This window comes from Podarcis muralis, chromosome Z (genome assembly GCF_964188315.1).
Source record: "Podarcis muralis chromosome Z, rPodMur119.hap1.1, whole genome shotgun sequence".
In the NCBI taxonomy this organism is placed as follows: domain Eukaryota; kingdom Metazoa; phylum Chordata; class Lepidosauria; order Squamata; family Lacertidae; genus Podarcis; species Podarcis muralis.
In genome coordinates, this window is record NC_135673.1 from 19,373,795 (window position 1) to 19,392,011 (window position 18,217).

At 44.7% G+C, this 18,217-nt stretch overlaps 1 protein-coding gene across 1 annotated transcript; it reads right to left on the reverse strand.

The window, feature by feature from the left end:
* Nucleotides 1–4,703: 4,703 nt before the first annotated feature.
* On the reverse strand, nt 4,704–15,718 carry LOC114589085 (arrestin-C). Its single transcript, XM_028715114.2, has 14 exons — nt 15,702–15,718; nt 14,495–14,525; nt 13,843–13,903; nt 13,064–13,108; nt 12,197–12,396; nt 11,119–11,178; nt 10,736–10,803; nt 9,968–10,103; nt 8,697–8,781; nt 8,508–8,580; nt 7,359–7,496; nt 6,197–6,280; nt 5,095–5,118; nt 4,704–4,797 (listed from the first exon to the last, which is right to left on the reverse strand). Exons 1-14 carry the CDS (start codon nt 15,716–15,718, stop codon nt 4,737–4,739), a joined length of 1,083 nt encoding a protein of 360 aa, XP_028570947.2. The 3' UTR covers nt 4,704–4,736.
* Nucleotides 15,719–18,217: the final 2,499 nt, after the last annotated feature.

Genomic DNA, 18,217 nt, shown 5'->3' on the forward strand with positions numbered 1-18,217 from the left:
CTGAGGTCCTCCTCTGGGGGTCTCCTGCTGGTTCACTCACCATGAGAAGCAAAATTACAGGAAACCAGGCGTAGGGCCTTCTCGGTAGTGGCCTTCTTCCCTGTGTAACGCCCTCCCTTCAGATGTCAAGGAGATAAAGAATTACATCTGAAGGCAGTCCTGTATCTGGTGGTTTTTAATGCTTGATGTTTTTATTATGTTTTTTTATTATGTATTTAGATATGCTCTAAGCTGCCCAGAATGGTTGAAGAAACCCAGCCAGATTGGTGGGGTATAAATAATAAAATTATTCTTCTTTTCTTATTATTGTTGTTGTTGTTGTTGGCGGCTGAGGAGATACAGAATTACGGGGCAGCATTTGCTGGATGAATCCCTTTAAGAAGGGCCTCTGCAGCTCAGTGGCAGAGTCCCTTCTTGTCATGCAAAAGGTCCTGGGTTCAAACTCCCATGGCATCTCCAGTTTAAAAGATCTCAGATGGTGAGAGAACACCAGCAGAGATCTAACATAAAACATGCAGCAAGGAAAAACATGGAAATACAGGGTGTCCCCTTTTAAAAGCTCTTTCCAGCCTTTTCTACTACCCTAGCAGACAAGAGGCCACACATTTGGTAAGTCATAAAATGGTTTACTTTGCCAAGGGTCAGATGCAGATGCTTTTCCATACAGTAGTCAGAAAAAGCTGCACAGGCAGTTAAAATGTTGCTTAGTTACAAAATGGTAAAAGTTCCTGAACTATTGGTATAGTAGAGATTATTCCTAGAGCTCACTTCCAACCCTACAGTCCTTTGACTCTATGCCCTTGGGAGGTTGTGGACTCCCTTTCGTTGCAGGTTTTTAAGCAGAGGTTGGATGGCCCCAGGTCAGAGATTTTTTCACTGTGATTCCTCCAGTGCAGGGGGTTGGATTGGATGACCCTTGGGGACCCTTCCAACTCTACAGTTTCTATGATTCTATGAATTCTAGGGGGAGGCCCAAATGTCTTGATACTTTACATGTGGTTTAGAATTTGTTTCCTTAAAAAAAAAACATGTGGGTACCAGGATAAAGTGTTAAATGTTTTCGTGGTTGTGATTTGTGAAGGATTGACTTAGTCAAAAATCGGGCACCACTGCAATCTCAACCCACGGGTTTCAGTCCTGCTGTCTAGACAACAAAGAAACATGTCCACACACATAGCTTATTTATTTATGTGTTTATTTTAATTTCACAAAATGTATACACTGCTTGATTGTTTTAAAAAAAACAAACAAAGAGAACGAATAGTTGCAATGGGTAAACCGGGAACCTCCATCCTTCAAGGGCTTCCTCCTTCCTTCCTTCCTTCCTTCCCTCCATCCTTCTGAGGGCTTGGCCACACTTTCATTTGACCTGCATTCTGATTGTAGATTCATAGGCTCAGAGAATTGTAGAGCTAAAAGGGACCTCCAGGAGTCATCTACTCCAAAGCCATGCAATGTAGGAATCCTTTAATTGTGCAAAAGTTAATTATTGGGTCTGAGAGCTTTTCTAGTTAGTCTGGGCCTTGCAAAAACCCAATGGTCGCTGAATTAAGCAAAGCCTCTCTCCAGCTTGTCTACAGAAGATCTGGTTCAGCAGGTCAGCTTGGGGTTTTGTAAGGCCCAGAATGATGAAAAAAGCTCTTGGATCTGAGAGAATAAACTGGTACATGATATCATCAGAAGAGCCTGCTAGATCAGGCCAATGGCCCACCTAGTCCAGTATCCTGTCCTCACAGTGGCCAACCAGATTCCCCAATGGGAAAGCAGCAAGCAGGATCCAAGCACAAGAGCCCTGTGGTTTCCAGCAACTGGTATTCAGAACCATATCTGCCTCCAGCTGTGGAGGCAGAGCATAGTCTTCATGGCTAGTAGCTATCAACAGCCATATTCTCCCCCAATGAATTTCTTTAATCCTCTCTTGAAGTCATCCAGGTTAGTGGCTATCACTGCCTTCTGTGGAAGAGAGTTCCACAGGTTAACGATGCCCTGCATAAAGAAGGATTTCAAGTACACGACATGATCAAAATGCAGGTCAAATGAAAGTGTGGGTGAGCAGCAAGACTGAGGACTCAGTGCCATAGCAGTTTGGGGGTTTTGTTTTGACAGGTGAGAGCAGCAAGCTCAGCAAAAACTACCACATCACAAATGCAATACGTACTCTAGAGAGAAAACATGTTTCTGCGGGGATGGTGGGGAAGACACATGGGAAGGCTGTCTAAGGTTTCTTGCACTGGTCTGGTGGGTCGTGCCCTTAGCTCTCTTTGTCTTCTTCTTCCTTCTCTTCCTCGTCGTCCTTCTCCCCTTTGAGCTTTTGGCGAGCAAATTCCTCGATCACAATATCTTCCTCACTGGAAGAAATGAGAGAATGAAACCATGTAGGAAGAGCCTTCCTGAATCAGGCCAATGACCCATCTTAGTCCAGTCAACCTGTTCTCAAAGTAGCCAACCAGATAACTCTTTGGTGGAAACCACCAAGCAGGATCTGAGCACCCACCCCCACCCCCCACGCCACCCCCCGTGGCTTCCAGCAACTGAGATGCAGAAGCATTGCTGCCTCCAGAAAAAGGTGAAGCTTCCAATGGGAGCAGAGGTTGGTGCCCTTGTCTCCCCACCCCCATTGCCTTTGAGGACATAGAATTGTAGCTTGGAAGGTATCTCCAAGGGCCATCTAGTCCACCCCACCCCCTGCAATTGTGGTGATCTGTTATTCCAACTATGGTCCTCAGCCCCCATCTAATGTTCCCCAGAGGCTCTCTCAATCAGCTTCCTGGATGCTATTGTTGTTGTTATTAATTTATATTACTTTATTATATATTATTAATAATATATTATTGTATTTAATAATATAAATAAAATGGTATTGTTAAGAATATTAATTAATATTGATAATAAATGATAGATTGTAATATCTACATTGGCTCCCAGTACGTTTCCGAGCACAATTCAAAGTGCTGGTGTTGACCTTTAAAACCCTAAACGGCCTCGGCCCAGTATACCTGAAGGAGCATCTCCACCCCCATCGTTCTGCCCGGACGCTGAGGTCCAGCACCAAGGGCCTTCTGGCGGTTCCCTCATTGCGAGAAGCAAAGCTACAGGGAACCAGGCAGAGGGCCTTCTCGGTAGTGGCACCCGCCCTGTGGAACGCCCTCCCATCAGATGTCAAAACGATAAACAACTACCTGACATTCAGAAGGCATCTTAAGGCAGCCCTGTTCAGGGAAGTTTTTAATGTATGATATTTTAGTGTTTTTTGGTTTCTATGGAAGCCGCCCAGAGTGGCTGGGGAAACCCAGCCAGATGGGTGGGGTACAAATAATAAATTATTATTATTATTATTATTATTATTATTATTATTATTATTATTATTATTATTTTATTGCCCATCCTTTACCCTAAGATCCTAAAATCAAACACATCATTGAAAAGTGTTTAAAGCAACTTCCAATAACAATATAAGGAGTGTCCTAAAAATACGCAGCTTGAGTGTCAAGAGCTAAGGCAAAGAGGTGCATCTCTAGAATCCTCTGGAAACTGTGCAATGAAGATGCCAGATGTGCCTCTGCAGGGAGGGAGATCCTCACTTAGGGGCTGCCACAGAGAAGGCCCTCCACCTGACAGGCCACTCCCCCATCTCTGATGGAGGAGGGGACTATCAAGAAGGCCCCCTCTGCCGATTTCAGCAGCCAAGAGGGTCTTTAGGGAAGAAGGTGACATTTCAGGTGGATCTGTCTTTAAGTGACCCCACAAAGAAGTAAAGAATAATAGCTAGTTACCTCCTTGGAAGAGCAGAACACGTAAGTGCAGATATCCAGGATGAGCCGTTTGCAGGGTAGAAGAGGGAGGGGAAAGAAGGAAAAGGCAAACCGTCAGTTTCCAGATCCTCCACATGCAAAGCCTAAGAAAGTGTCTTGGGGCATCTTCAGAGACATCAAATTTACAGTGACCAGTCCAGTGGCAGTGAAATGCAGTTTGTGCAGGCAGTTGAGGTTCAATGCATGCAGAAGGAGAAAGCAACTATTCATGCCAGTGGTAGAATAATAGAATCATGGCATTGGAAGGGCCCCCCAAGGATCATCTATTCCAACCCACTGCAATGCAGAAATCACAGCCAAAATACATTTAAGCGGTAGTCAAGAACTGCAGGCACACATATATGAGAACTCGTGGATATTTCATATCTCTTGAACAGGCACTCCCTGGAATGTTTAATTTTTCCTTACCTTGGTGTAGCTGTTGACGATTCACGCATCAGAGGGAGGGAAGAAAAAAAGAGAGGTGTACACTGATTAGTCACATTGATTATTATTATTATTATTATTGCTCCTAAAGAACCTGAAATAGAAATGGGTGCAAAATGTGTGGCTGTGCGCACACTTCCATTTACTCAGCAACCAGTGTGCTGGGCTGGGAATCATAGAACTGTAGAGTTGGAAGGGACCCCAAATGTTCACACGCAACATTAGCCATCCAGTGGTTTCATAAAAAATAGTGCATTTTAATGCAGTTGCCTCCAAAGCCACCTTCAATCTGGATTAAGAAAAAGGACAACCCAGCTGTGTTTCAAGATGGTCATGTGTACACAGCCTGCCTAAGAGAGTTCTAGGGAGAAGGAGGAAGGTCAGGGAATAGGTCCTTAGTGCTTCCATTCAGAAAGACTCTTAGAGAAGTCTTTCTGAATGGTGACAAAGCCATGGGGATGGTTTTATATCTCCCACAAATCTCCTGCACAAAGCCTTTTACTCACAATCGTCAGGTTTGGGATGCATCAGGACCACAGGCATCTCCACACCAACATCGCTGAAAAAGAGATGAGGAGAGAGGGCTGAATGGGAGACGCCTCAGAGAGCAAACAGAAGCTTAGAATCAGAGAACTCTAGGGGCATCCAAGGACATTCAGTGCAATGCCCGGCAGTGCAGGAATCACAGCTATTTGTTCACACTGTGATTATTTCTAATTGTTCATAATACGTTTCCCTCCCTCAAATCGTTATAATTATTGTTGTCCGTTTTGTATGCTGTGAGATGCTTTGAGTGCAGTGTGGAAAAGTGGCACACAGATGAGGTGATGCCGATGGTCAATAAATTGGGGCTTACCTTGATGTGAGATCTCCCAGGATGCTGCAAAGAGAAGAGGAGATTCAAGGTGGAGGACTGCACAAAGGTAGAAACATTCATTGGGAAGGCTATCCCTCCTGTCCCAGTGTGAGGGCACCCAGGCCAATTCAGAGGGTCTGTTGGGAGTCCCTTGGGCTTCCAGTTTTCTACCACTTAGGGCTTCATGTCAACTCACAGACCAAAGGCAGAGCCTGGACCTATCGTTTGGACCTATATAGACTTCAAGAGACACAGAAGAGCATCCTCTTCTCGCAGTGATCAACCGGATGCCCAAATGAGCAACCTGCAAACAGGATCTGAACACAAGGGCCTTCTTTCCTCCTGTGGTTTCCAGCAACTCACATTCAGAAGCATTGCTGCAGAGGCAGATTTAAGGGAGTGTGACTGGTTAGGTTGCGCTGGGCGCAGAGCCTCAGGGATCCCACACCTATTATTTATAATGGAGTGTGAAAAGGGGAGGGGTACTGAATTTTGGCGTTGTACAGGGCGCTGCTGAAATTTGAGACCCTAAGATTCGCCACTGCATTGCTGTTTCCAGCTGTGGAGGAAGAGCATAGCCATTATGACCAGTAGCCATCAATAGCCCTTTTCTTCCGCCATGAATTTGTCTAATCCTCTTTTAAAGCCATCCAAGTTGGTGGCCAGCATTGCCTCCTGTGGGAGTTTAACTAAGAATAACTTTATTTTGTTTGTCCTGAATCTTGCAGCATTTGCTTTCACTGGATGTCCACGAGTTCTGGTGCTTTGAGAGCAGGACAAAAACCTTTCTCTCTCTGCTTTCTCCATGCTAGACATATTTCTATAAACTTACATCATATTGCCTCTCACTCACATTATCTATAAACTAGTAAGCCCCCAATGCTGCAGCCTTTTCTTACAGGGCTGAGCCAATAAAATGTGTCCTTTATAGGGTGCATCCTCATATCTCTTCAGAAATGCAACATTCCCAAAGGGAGAGAGGAAATCAAATAATTTCCAAAAAAAATTCACCCTGACCAGGCTAGGCCAAGACTGAGCAAGACAGAATAATAAGGCAGCATAACCCAGAAATGATAGTTCCTCCCATAGAAAACATCCTCACCCTCCTCTGGATACCATCAGGTTGACTTTCACTGTGTAGGAAACCAGGATCCCGAGAACCTCCTTGTCCATCCCTGGTCTCAGACTAAGGGAGAAAAAACAGGAGACATTCAAACAGGAGTCACCATAGACAAGAATATCAGAACATAAGAAGAGCCTGGAGGATCAGGCCAGTGGCCCATCTATTCCAGCATCATCGTCTCACAGTGGGGAACAGATGCCTACTATGGGAAACCCACAAGCAGGATCCGGGTACAAGAGCAACTCTCCCCTCCTGTGGCTTCCCGCAACTCGAATCCAGAAAAATTTCTTCCTCCAACTACAGTCATACCTTGAGTTGAATGTGCTTCAGGTTGAGCGCTTTCGGGTTGCGCTCTGTGGCAACCCAGAAGTAACGGAGTGTGTGCATGCTCATGCGCAGACGCTCAAAATGATGTCACACGCATGTACAGAAGCGGCAAAACGCGGCACGTGCAAATGCGCCGTCGTGTCTTATGTTCCGTTCAGGATGCGAACGGGGCTCTGGAATGGATCCCGTTCGCATCCCGAGGTACCACTGTATAGAGGTAGAACATAGCCATTGTGGCTAGTAACATCAGTAGCCCTTTTCCCATGAATCTGTACACTCCTCTTTTGAAGCCGCCCAGGTTGGTGGTCATCAAGAGCATGGTTTGTCAATGTGGCACCCATGGGTGCATCTGCAGAGGCCTTTCAAGGTGCTCTCAGGGCCCTGCCCCTCTTGTCTGCTAAAATGTGGCTTGGAAGAAGCCTTTTTTGACCAATATTTTGTATTTATTTATTTATTTATCTGTTGCATTTCTATTCTGCCTTTTTCTCTAAGGAACTCAAGGTGGCAGCCATAGTTCTCCCCGTTTTCATTTAATTCCCCCTCCAACAACCCTGTGAAGTAAGCTGGGCTTAGAGGCAGTGACTGCCCCTAAGGACGCCCAGTGCGCTGCATGGCCAAGTGAGGATTTGAACTCTGGTCTTTCCCAGACCCTTGTCAGGCACTCTAACCACCATACAAGTGTTTCTCTGGGCCCCAAAAGGTTGGTGACAACCTCACGCTGCGGAGAATGGGCAACACAGAGAAGGAATCGGTTTCTCTCTCAATTCCCTGCCCCTCTCTGGCCTCCAGTATGCTCCTCAGGGTCCAGACTTACACGGTGGTGGAGGCCAGGTTGGTGTCCTCATGCTTGAGCTTCCCATCCAGGGCCAGACCCCGCTTCTCCCGGTTGTTGTTCAAGCTGGGGGTAATGCTGTATTTTTTGGAGAAGGTGGAGTTGGCAGCCACGTTCTCCCTGCAGAAGGACAGCAATGGAGGAGGTTAAAGGAGCCCACCTTGCCTCAATTTAAAACCACACACCTCAAGAATCTTAGAATCATGGAATCATAGAACTGTAGAGTTGGAAGGGATCCCTAAGGCTCATCTACTCCAACCCCTGAAAATGCAGGAATGGAGGAATCACATCTAAGGATTTTTTGTTGTTACAGTGGTACCTCGGTTTACGAACTTAATCCGTTCCGCAAGTCCGTTCTTAATCTGAATCCGTTCTTAAACAGAGGCACGCTTTCCCTAATGAGGCCTCCCGCCGCCAGTGCCCTTCCACCATTCGGATTCCATTCTTAGACTGAGGTAAAGTTCGCAAACTGAGACACTACTTTCGGTTTTGTGGAGTTCGTAAACTGACTCGTTCATAAACAGGACTGTTCTTAAACCGAGGTACCACTGTATTTAAATACAGAAAGTCAGATTTCAGATTGAAAAAATGAGAGTTGGGAAAAATTGAAATTGGCGTGTTCTTCCATTCCACATTCTGAACAAGGAGACCCATCCCCAAGAAGTTGTAGAAGAATTTTTCTCTCCCCCCACCCACCCCACAAAAATAATAATAATTAGGGTGGAGAATTTCAAGAGCTCATTTTGCACACAGCTGTAGTACAACCCTCTTGCAAGGTAGGCTCATCTGTCTTCCCACCCCACCCCCTCTCTAGTGAAAAGAAACGTCATTATGTGGAGTGAACTGTTAGACTCATGTCCATGTGTAACTACACAAATTAAACATAGGAAAAGTTGAATTCCTCAGACATTTCTGAGAGAAGTTAGCATTTTCACAATGGGTGTGAAAATGGTCCTGGGGCAGAATTAAAACAAAAGAAGAGACTGACTTCCTCTGTGCCTCATTATCAGTTCCTTTGGGGGGGGGGATGGGCGCTGATCCAGATTTTTCTCACGAAGACCCAAGACCTTGCACAAGTTGAAGACATCTGTGCAAAGACACACTGGTCTGGTTAGAGATCTGTGTGCTTACACGAACTCCTCTGAACAGACAGCCTTGGTGTATTTGTCCAGCGAATATAGAACCACATCTGTGACTTGCTCAACTAAACAGAGAGAGAGAAAGAAATTATTGAGGTGATAACATAGAATCATAGAATTGTAGAGTTGGAAGGTGACCCTTCCAACCCCCTGCAAAGCAAGGTTCTATTGGTGCCCTTACCTGTTATTTTGATCTTCTTCACAATCTTGTTGGTGGTGTTGTTAATGTTGACATTAACGCCAATTGGATCTCCATGGTAATAAATCTGAAACGACAGGGGGTTGTTGCTGAAGATGGAGAAAAAGAAGGGAAGGAAATCCCAATCTTTTCCTGGACTCACAACTATTTCCGCAACCATCTCCTGAGCCATTTCGCGTACTATATCTTGCAGTGACTGGATTACTGCTAAAGTCATTGCAGAATGATGCAATACAATTGCTTATGAGAGCAAGGCCTTGTCAGAATATAACCCCTGTGCTCAGAGATTTGCACTGGCTGCTCGTTTGCTACGGGGCCAAGTTCAAAGTGTTGCTGTTAACGTGCAAAGCCCTTAACAGCATGGAACCAGTTTACCTGCAACATCACTTTACCTCAGGCATCCCCAACCTGTGGCCCTCCAGATGTTTTGGCCTACAACTCCCATGATCCCTAGGTAACAGGACCGGTGGTCAGGGATGATGGGAATTGTAGTCCAAAACATCTGGAGGGCCAAAGGTTGGGGATGCCTGCTTTACCACATGTATATGCCCACTCAACTGCTTCTGTCTGCATAATTGGCACTGTTAGAGTTGCCACCTAATCCCTGTTCTTCATTCGTAAGACATTGGTCTTTTAGTGTGGCAGCACTTTAACTCTGGAACTTCCTGCCTATTGACATCATGAAAGCATCCTTCACTGTACCCTTTTCAGCACCTGCTAAAAACTGTTTTGCTTAGGCAAGCCTGTCCACATGTTTAGAATGTTGATGTCTGCTTTAATCTGTTTTTACTTAATTGCTGGTTTTATCTTCTGAATGTTTTACAGAGTTGCTTTTACTGATTAAGATTTATTGTTTTATCTTTTTCATGAACTGCTCTGAAGGGTGTGTTGTTGTTGTTGTTTTAAAAAAAAACATCCCAGAGGTGTATAATTTTTTTGAAATAAATAAATAAATGACGAAATTGATCAGAAAGGCCACATGTTTGGCCAAATGAACTGACTGCAAATCAAGGTGTGGCTAAGCAATGGACTTGTAGAAGTAGAAGGTACTATGACTTCCCTTGGTTCCTTGGTTTAGACTTCTGTTGGTGCAGCTTAGAACTGCATTAGGTTTTGTTTTGTTTTTGCTGCTGCTTCACATTTTTGGCTCACTTAAAGGGTCAATAATGTCTCACTAAGCGTGGGGCCCTCCGGAGCAGAGAGACTTGGTGAAGGGGAGAGAATGCCTCAAAAAGCTAACACGCAACACTCACCTCCTTATCCAGAGAGGCCTCCAGGTGCAAAGGCTTATCCGACATCATGAACTGCCTGGTCGTCTCCGACTTTGGGGCTGGGCCTGTCTGGGCAGGTGCAAACTGGACCTTCCGAATCACCAGCCTCACCGAATTTCTGCACAGAGAAGACGTGTGTTATTGAGAGAGGCATTTACCTCTTCCATAGAACTGCAGAGCTGGAAGAGAATCCAAGGGTCATCTAAGCCAACTCTCTGCAATGCAGAAATTGCATCCAGCTCTTCCAAGAATAAGCCAGTGGGAGGCAGGTGCCTTCAACAATTCCAGAAATCTTGGACCTGGGAGAGCCAGGTTCAAATCCCCACCACTTAGCCAGGAAGCTCACTGGGTGACCTTGGGAGTCAGCCACTGTCTTTCAGCTTCATCTACCTCATAGGGTTGTTGTGAGCAAAAAATGGGGAGGGGCGGGGAGGAGAACTATGGACGCAACCTTGAGCTCCTTGGAGAAAAACTTGGGATATAAATGCAGTGAATAATAATAATAGATTACAATAATAGATTGCAAACTGTCTTATTTTCCTTGTTGGTTTTACATAAGTGGATCTCAGAGCCTTTTCCTAGAATCATAGAACTGCAATGTTCGAAGGGACACCGAACAATGCAGGAATCCCCAGCTAAATGGCCCTCCAGCCAGTCATTTTGTTCTTTGCATCGTTTATTTTCAGCTGAAGAGCAAACTAAAAATGCTTTGAATAAATGAGTAACTGTTGAAACTTATGCTGGTGTTACCTCTTGTGAATTTTCTCCTCCAGGTTTTCAGCACAGAATCCTTTGACCTCAAAGTCGACCCCACAAGACTGAGGGAAATGCAGAAGAAAGTGGGTTAGAGATTAAGGGTGGGTCATGCCTTTGAACTACTAATTGCAATTCTTGATACAAACACAACCAAGTCCTGAAGTGCCTTAAAAGGCTCATAGTTTTGAGGACAGAAAGCCATCCCATCGGGGTTCATAGAAAAGGGTTCATAGAACCATAGGATCGTACAATTGGAAGGGATCCCTGAGGGTCATCTAGTCCAACCCCCTGAAGTGCAGGTATCACAGCTAAATTAAGATATGCTTTAATTTCCATTTGCTTTCCAGTTTTCATGGATGCTTTCACACACAGCTCACCTTTCCAGCATCATCTGGTCCTGGCTGGAGAGTGACAGAACAGGGGAGGTTGGTTGCCATCTAGAGAGAAAATAAATAATATTTTATTCCCTTTTGATGTCTACGCTTTTCTAAAAAGCAGTTTTTCTTCTGGAGCTGCTTGTCCCAAACGACTTGTTGGGCTGGCCAGGGCAGGAGGCAGTATAAGGATTACAGTCCACATTTGGAATATTCCACATTTGGAATATACTGTGTACAACCCTGGTTGCCTCTCCTCAAAAAGGAGGTTGTAGAGTTGAAAAAGGTGCAAAAAAGGGTAACCCAGCTGACTATGAGGGAAGGTTTCAGCGTTTGGGACCTTTCAGTTTGGAGAAAAGGCAAGTAAGAGGGGACATAATTGAAGTTTATAAACTGGTACATGACATGGAGAAAGTGGTTGGAGAAAAGTTCTTCTCCCTCTCTTATAATGCTAGAAGTCGTGAGCATCCAATGAAGCTGAATGTTGGAAGTTTCAGGACAGATTAAAGGAAGGAATTTCCTCCTGCAATGGCCACCAACCTAGATCAGACAAATTCATGGAGGGCTATTGATGGCAATTAGCCACAATGGCTATGCTCTGCCACCAGTTGGAGGCAGCAGTGCTTCTGAATGCCAGTTGCTGGAAACCCTAGGAGGGGAGAGGGCTCTTGTGCCTGGATCCTGCCTGCAGGTTTCCCTTTGGGGCACCTGGTTGGCCACTGTGAGAAGAGGAGGCTGGAGTCTAGGTGGTCCCCTGGCCTGACCCAACAGGGCTCTTCCCACATTCACCTTTCCTCCCAAGGAACCCATCTTGGCATATATGGTTCTCCGCCTTTCTCACAACAACCCTGTGATGTGAGGTTTGTTAGCCTAAGAGGCAGTGCTGGTTTCCCAAAAGAGGCCAATGTAAGAACAGGTTGCTAGACCAGGTGGGCCCCTTTTGGCCTGATCCAGCAGTGCTCTTCTTATGTATTTATGTATACATATAATCATGTTTTTAGCATATAAAAATAATGACTCCATTGAGGGGGGAAAGATGGGGGTCTTGTACGGGGAAGAGGAAGATGCGTCAAAGGTGTACCTCAAAGGTGAAGGGGTAAGCATGTTCCCCCAGCTTTTTCATCAGCTTTTCCTGCAAAGGAGTAAGCGTCTTGGGGGCCTGGTCAGGCACAGGAGGGTACATCTGGGCAGTGAGGACATAGATGTCCTTCCGGAAGGTGAGCCCAATAACATCCAGGTCATCGCGGCCATAGCGGAATGCACAGGTCAGTGTCACGTACACTGTGGAGGGGGGCAGCAGGATGGGGAGAGGAAAAGAGAAGGAAGACATGGGGAGATGGGAGTTGAGAAAGGACAGCAGTGGCGGGGGGAAGAGAGATGATGGTTAGTTTAGAGAAAGTTTCTGAATTCAGATTGTAAATTAAATCTAGAACAGGATTCGTACAGGAGCAGGTCTAATGTGCTATGTGTGTGTGTGTGTGTTTTTGTTTGAAGATTAACCATACAATCTAACAGAGGAGGAACCACAGAATTGTAGAGTTGGAAGGAACCCCGAGAGTCATCTAGTCCAACCTCATGCAATGCAGGAATCAGAGCTACAAGAATCCCTGGTCTCCAATGGGCATCCAACTTGATGTTTAGTTGGAATCTCCTTTCCTGGCACTTGAAGCTATTGATTTGGGTCCTCCCTACTGAAGCAGCAGACAACAAGCCTGATATTTGTATCACTTTGCCCACTTTAAGCTTCTAAATAGCACCAGAGTCAATAAGCGTGGGAGGGAGGAAGAGGTGGTTTCATGGCTGAGCAGAGATGCCTTGAACTAAGCCAGCGATTTCTGGGATAAAGTCTCTCCCAAATATTCATGTGTTTCCAATGAAAATTGTTACAAAATTTTTGTCTCCATCCCAAGCAAATAAAACTGGAAAAACAAGACAATGAGAAAATTACCTTTCCGGTCTTTCAGGTACTCTGGGTCAACCAAGACAATCCCATCTGCAAATACATGTAAAAGAGAATTGGATCAACAAGGAGGGAGAGATAGATTGTAGACTCATAGAATCATAGAATTGTAGAGTTGGAAGGGACCCCAGGGGTTGTCTAGCCCAACCTTGTAAAGGTAAAGGTAAAGGGACCCTTGACCATTAGGTCCAGTCGTGGCCGACTCTGGGGTTGTGGTACTCATCTCGCTTTATTGGCCGAGGGAGCCAGCGTACAGCTTCCAGATCATGTGGCCAGCATGACTAAGCTGCTTCTGGCGAACCAGAGTAGCGCTCGGAAACGCCGTTTACCTTCCCGCCGGAGCGGTACCTATTTATCTACTTGCACTTTGATGTGCTTTCGAACTGCTAGGTTGGCCGGAGCAGGGACCGAGCAACGGGCGCTCAACCCGTCGTGGGGATTCGAACCGCCGACCTTCTGATTGGCAAGTCCTAGGCTCTGTGGTTTAACCCACAGCGCCACCCGCATCCCTTAGCCCAACCTTGTACAAGGCAAGAATTCTATGATCTACAGGCAATAGAACTGTAGATTGGGAAGGGAACCAAGGGCCATGTACATGCCTGCAATGCAAGAATCACAGCTAAAAAAGCCCTGACTGATGGGTACTCAAGTTGGAGCTTAATGCCCCCCCCCCCAAGTCATCAGGTAGACAGGCAATGTTATCAACCACCACCATCTTTCCAGCTGAAATCCAGATGACTGAAGGGGATAGAAAGAAAACCACTCACCAACGGGTTCCACAGAATCCACATGGTCCACAAAATCTCTTTTCCCCAGGTAGATGGATAGCTAGATGGGCAGGAGGGGGGGGGAGTGTTTGATCAGCTAGCAAATTTAGTCTTATGGCATCTTACAACCATCAAAATAAGACAGGTCCTAAAAACATACACCCCAACAGCAAAGAAGTGTGTCTTTAGCATCCTCCAGAAGCTGTGCAATGAAGATGCCTGATGTACCCCTTGGGGGGAGGGGGACTCAGGGGCCACACAGAGAAGGGCCCCCCCAGCCTCTGAGGGTGGAGATGCTACCCCTACCAAGGGCCCCTACCAAGACTTCCAAAGCTCAAATATTTGTTTATGGCACATCGATTTCAGAATCAGTGAATCAGAGAGTTGGAAGCATAGGAGCCAACTCCTAGGGGCCATGGGGGTGTCAGCCCCCACTATAAAATATTTGAGAGGGCCAGACTCCCGCAAAGTTGATGGGCATTCCCATTCAAATGGTGTGTGGGCACTGTGTCATGTGATCGATTATGCAGGGTGGCGTGGGGCTCACCTAGGCCCCCACAATATTTTATTCAAGTTGGCACCCCTGGTTGGAAAAGACCCAACCCCCTGCAATGCAAGAATAAAATAATACATATTTACACAGTGGTCTTACCTTTCCATTGGGGCAGGTCTTCTTGTACACTCTGCCAACAAAAGTATAGGGAAGGGAATGAACTCAAACCATTTTTTTTAAATAAAGTATTCCATTAAGTATTGTGCTGCATTTATTTCTCTAATCAAGATATTCAGGCTAAGGCTAATGAACAGAAAGGAGACAGCAGAAGACCAACTTCCTTGGTAGAGCAACAGTTCTAGAAGTCCTAGAAGTATAGAGTTCGAAGGGGTCATCTAGCTCAACCCCCCCTGCAACACCATTTTTGTCTGCCTGATTTTAAATGAAACCTAGCAAACAGAGGTTGGACTAGACGGCCCTCTGGAGTCCTTGCAACCCTAAGGTTCTGTGGCCAGAAGAATGTGAGCAAGTGCAATAGGGTGCTTTTGTTTGGAGGCTGCCGAAATACATACTCTGAGCATGTATGCGTGTGTATGTTTGCATGGGATTTCTTGAGAAATGTCTGCTCAAGATGAATAGCATAAATTAATTAATGGTTGTTGTTTTTTTGTTTGGAAAAAGAGCATAGGGCGCTGCCTTACACCGTTGGTCCATCTAGCTCACTATTGTCTACAATGACCTGCAGCTCCTCTCCAGGGTTTCAGGCAGGGCTCTCTCCCAACCCTCCCTGGAGATGCCATCAGGGATTGAACCTCAGGCCTTCTGCATGCAAGGGCCCCTGGGAAGCTGACTTATAGTGATTCAGACTATTGCTCCACCCGGTTCAGTATTGTCTGCATTGACTGGCAGCAATGGCTCTCCAAAGTTTCAGGCCAAGGATTTTCCTAGGCCTGCCTGGGGATTCTCTTTCCCACTGAGAGACAGTCCTCTCCTTCAAATTGCCATAAGATTCCAGTCCTCGTGGCTCTGTGTAAAAGGCCTGACTCAAAGAGCAACATCAGAAGCTGCTTTCTTTCTGTGAGTAACACCCATCGCTACATGTACCTTAGTGTTGTCTACATTGACTGGCAGGAGCAATTCAGGGCTTCAGGGGGGTAGTCCCACCTGGAAATGCCTAGCCCCACCTGGAAATGCCGGTAGGGACTGAGCCTGGGATCTTCTCCTGAGTGAAAAGCTAAACATAGGTGAGATCCAAGTTGGGGCACCCCCTCCACCATCCTACTGGGTCCAAGGTGAGTCTGATGGGGTGAAAATGAGCCCAAATGAGCTTGGTCTTTTCACATCTAGCAGGCAAAAGTTGACTTACTTTGACCCATCAGCCATATCCAATTAGTGTAGCAGAAGCAGCAGAAGCAGAACTGTGGAAGAAATTGAAAGGCTAAGTTAGCTGTATGGCAAAGGAAGGATTGCCCTTAGCCTTTTTAGTGCCACAGGACAAAAAATAGGATTTGCCTCCTCCACTTGCATCCTGCTTCCCTGTCCGCAAAGTCCTACGTTATAGAATCATAGAAATGTAGAGTTGGAAGGGACCCCAAGGGTCATCTAGTTCAACCCACTGCAATGCAGGAATCACAGCTCAATAATCCCTTAGAGATGGCCATCCAACCTCTGCTTTAAAATCTCCAGTGAAGAAGAGTCTGCTACCTTCAGAGGTTGTTTATTCCACTGTTGAAAAGTTCTTACCACCAGAAAGTTCTTCCTAAGTTTTAGCCGGAATCACTTTTCTTGTCCTTCGAAGCCATTGGTTTGGGTCCTTCCCTCTGGACCAAAAGGAAACAAGCTTGCTCCATCTTCCATGTGAAAGCCCTTCAGATATTTGAAGGTGAGTATCATATCTCCTCTCCGTCTTCTCTTCTCCAGGCCAAACATACTCAATTCCCTCCACCGTTCCTCACAAGGTTTGTTTTCCAGACCCTTGATCATCTTGGTCACCCTCCTTTGCACACCCTCTAGCTGGCCAATATCCTTCTTAAATTGTGGTGCCCAAAACTGGACACAGGTCTTCATTTGAGGTCTGACCAAGGCAAAGCAGGTCTATTACTTCCCTTGATTTGGACACTCAACTTTTCTTGATGCTGCCTAGAACGGCATTAGCTTTTTTTGCTGCTGCACTACACTGCTGCCTCAAGCTAAGCTTGCTGCCTACTCAGACCCCTAGATCCTTTACTCATCTCTTCCTATGGGGTGCCCCTTAACATTTGGCTGCGCATTTGGTTATTCCTGCCAAAGTGTAGAATGTTCTGCTGATGTAGCCTTGAACTGCATTAGCACGGTTACATCACATGGTTGGCTCATGCTAAGTTTGTAGTCTGCTAAGACCCTGAGATCCTTTTCACATGGACTGTTGTGTCTGTATTTGAGGTGCCCAACTTTAACCTGGGAATTAAAGAGTAAGTATATATCTTTAATCAGTAGAGTTTCTGCAAGATTAACAGGGATGAGCCCAGCTCTTTAAGCAGGTCAATCCTAACAAGCTGGGAGCCTACTAGCAGGTGTCACAACGAGGGGCCCATTTACGCAGCTACAACAAAGATATCCCTCAACACTGGCAAAGCAGCTGTGCATTGCCATTGACCATTTCAATGTAGTCTGCGCTGAAATTCCGAACTCTGAAAAAACGAATAGCTTACAGTGCGGTTATTGATGGTGTAGTGAGCATTATTTTATAGAAGGCAGTCCTACCCTCTCACAAGGGGCTTGGATACTATCAACCTTAAAACTCTAAAGTAATAATGATTTTTAAAAATATTTCTAACTTTAATATAGACCAAAGTATGTCAGCGACTTGGAGGTGCAAATGAACTTTCATTTTCTTTTCACAAAAAAACTTCCATAAGCCTTTGTCTGGCTGACTGTCGGTCTGCCAATCAATCATCTATCTGTCAGTCTATATCTATCTATCATCTATCTATCTATCTATCATCTATCTATCATCTATCTATCTATCTATCATCTATCATCTATCATCTATCTATCATATATCTATCTATCTATCTATCTATCTATCTATCATCTATCTATCTATCATCTATCTATCTATCTATCTATCTATCATCTATCTATCATCTATCTATCATCTATCTATCTATATCTATCATCTATCTATCTATCTATCTATCATCTATCTATCATCTATCTATCTATCATCTATCTATCTATCAATCTATCATCTATCTATCATCTATCTATCATCTATCTATCTATATCTATCATCTATCTATCTATCTATCTATCTATCTATATCTATCTATCTATCATCTATCTATCTATATCTATCATCTATCTATCTATCTATCACCTATCTATCTATCTACCATCTATCATCATCTATCTATCATCTATCATCTATCATTATCTATCATCTATTTCTACTGTCTGTTAGGCATGTCTGTTTGTCTATACATATTTGACAGACATTCTATGTATCTATCTTGTCAGTCTATCTATCACCTGTTCGTCTATCTGTCTGTTTGTCTCACTTTCTATCTATTGGTCTATTGGTCAGCTAGTCTAGCTATTAATCATCTATCTATCTATCTATCTATCTATCTATCTATTATCTATCTATCTATCTATCTATCTATCATCTATCTATCTATCTCTATCCATCTATCATCTAATCTATCTATATCTATCTATCTCTATCCATCTATCTACCTATCTAATCTATCTATATCTATCTATCATCATCTATCTATCATCTATCATCTTCCTCTATCTATCATCTATTTATCTATTTATCTATCTATCATCCATCTATCTATCTATCTATCTATCTATCTATCTATCTATCTATCTATCATCTATCTATCTATCTGTCAA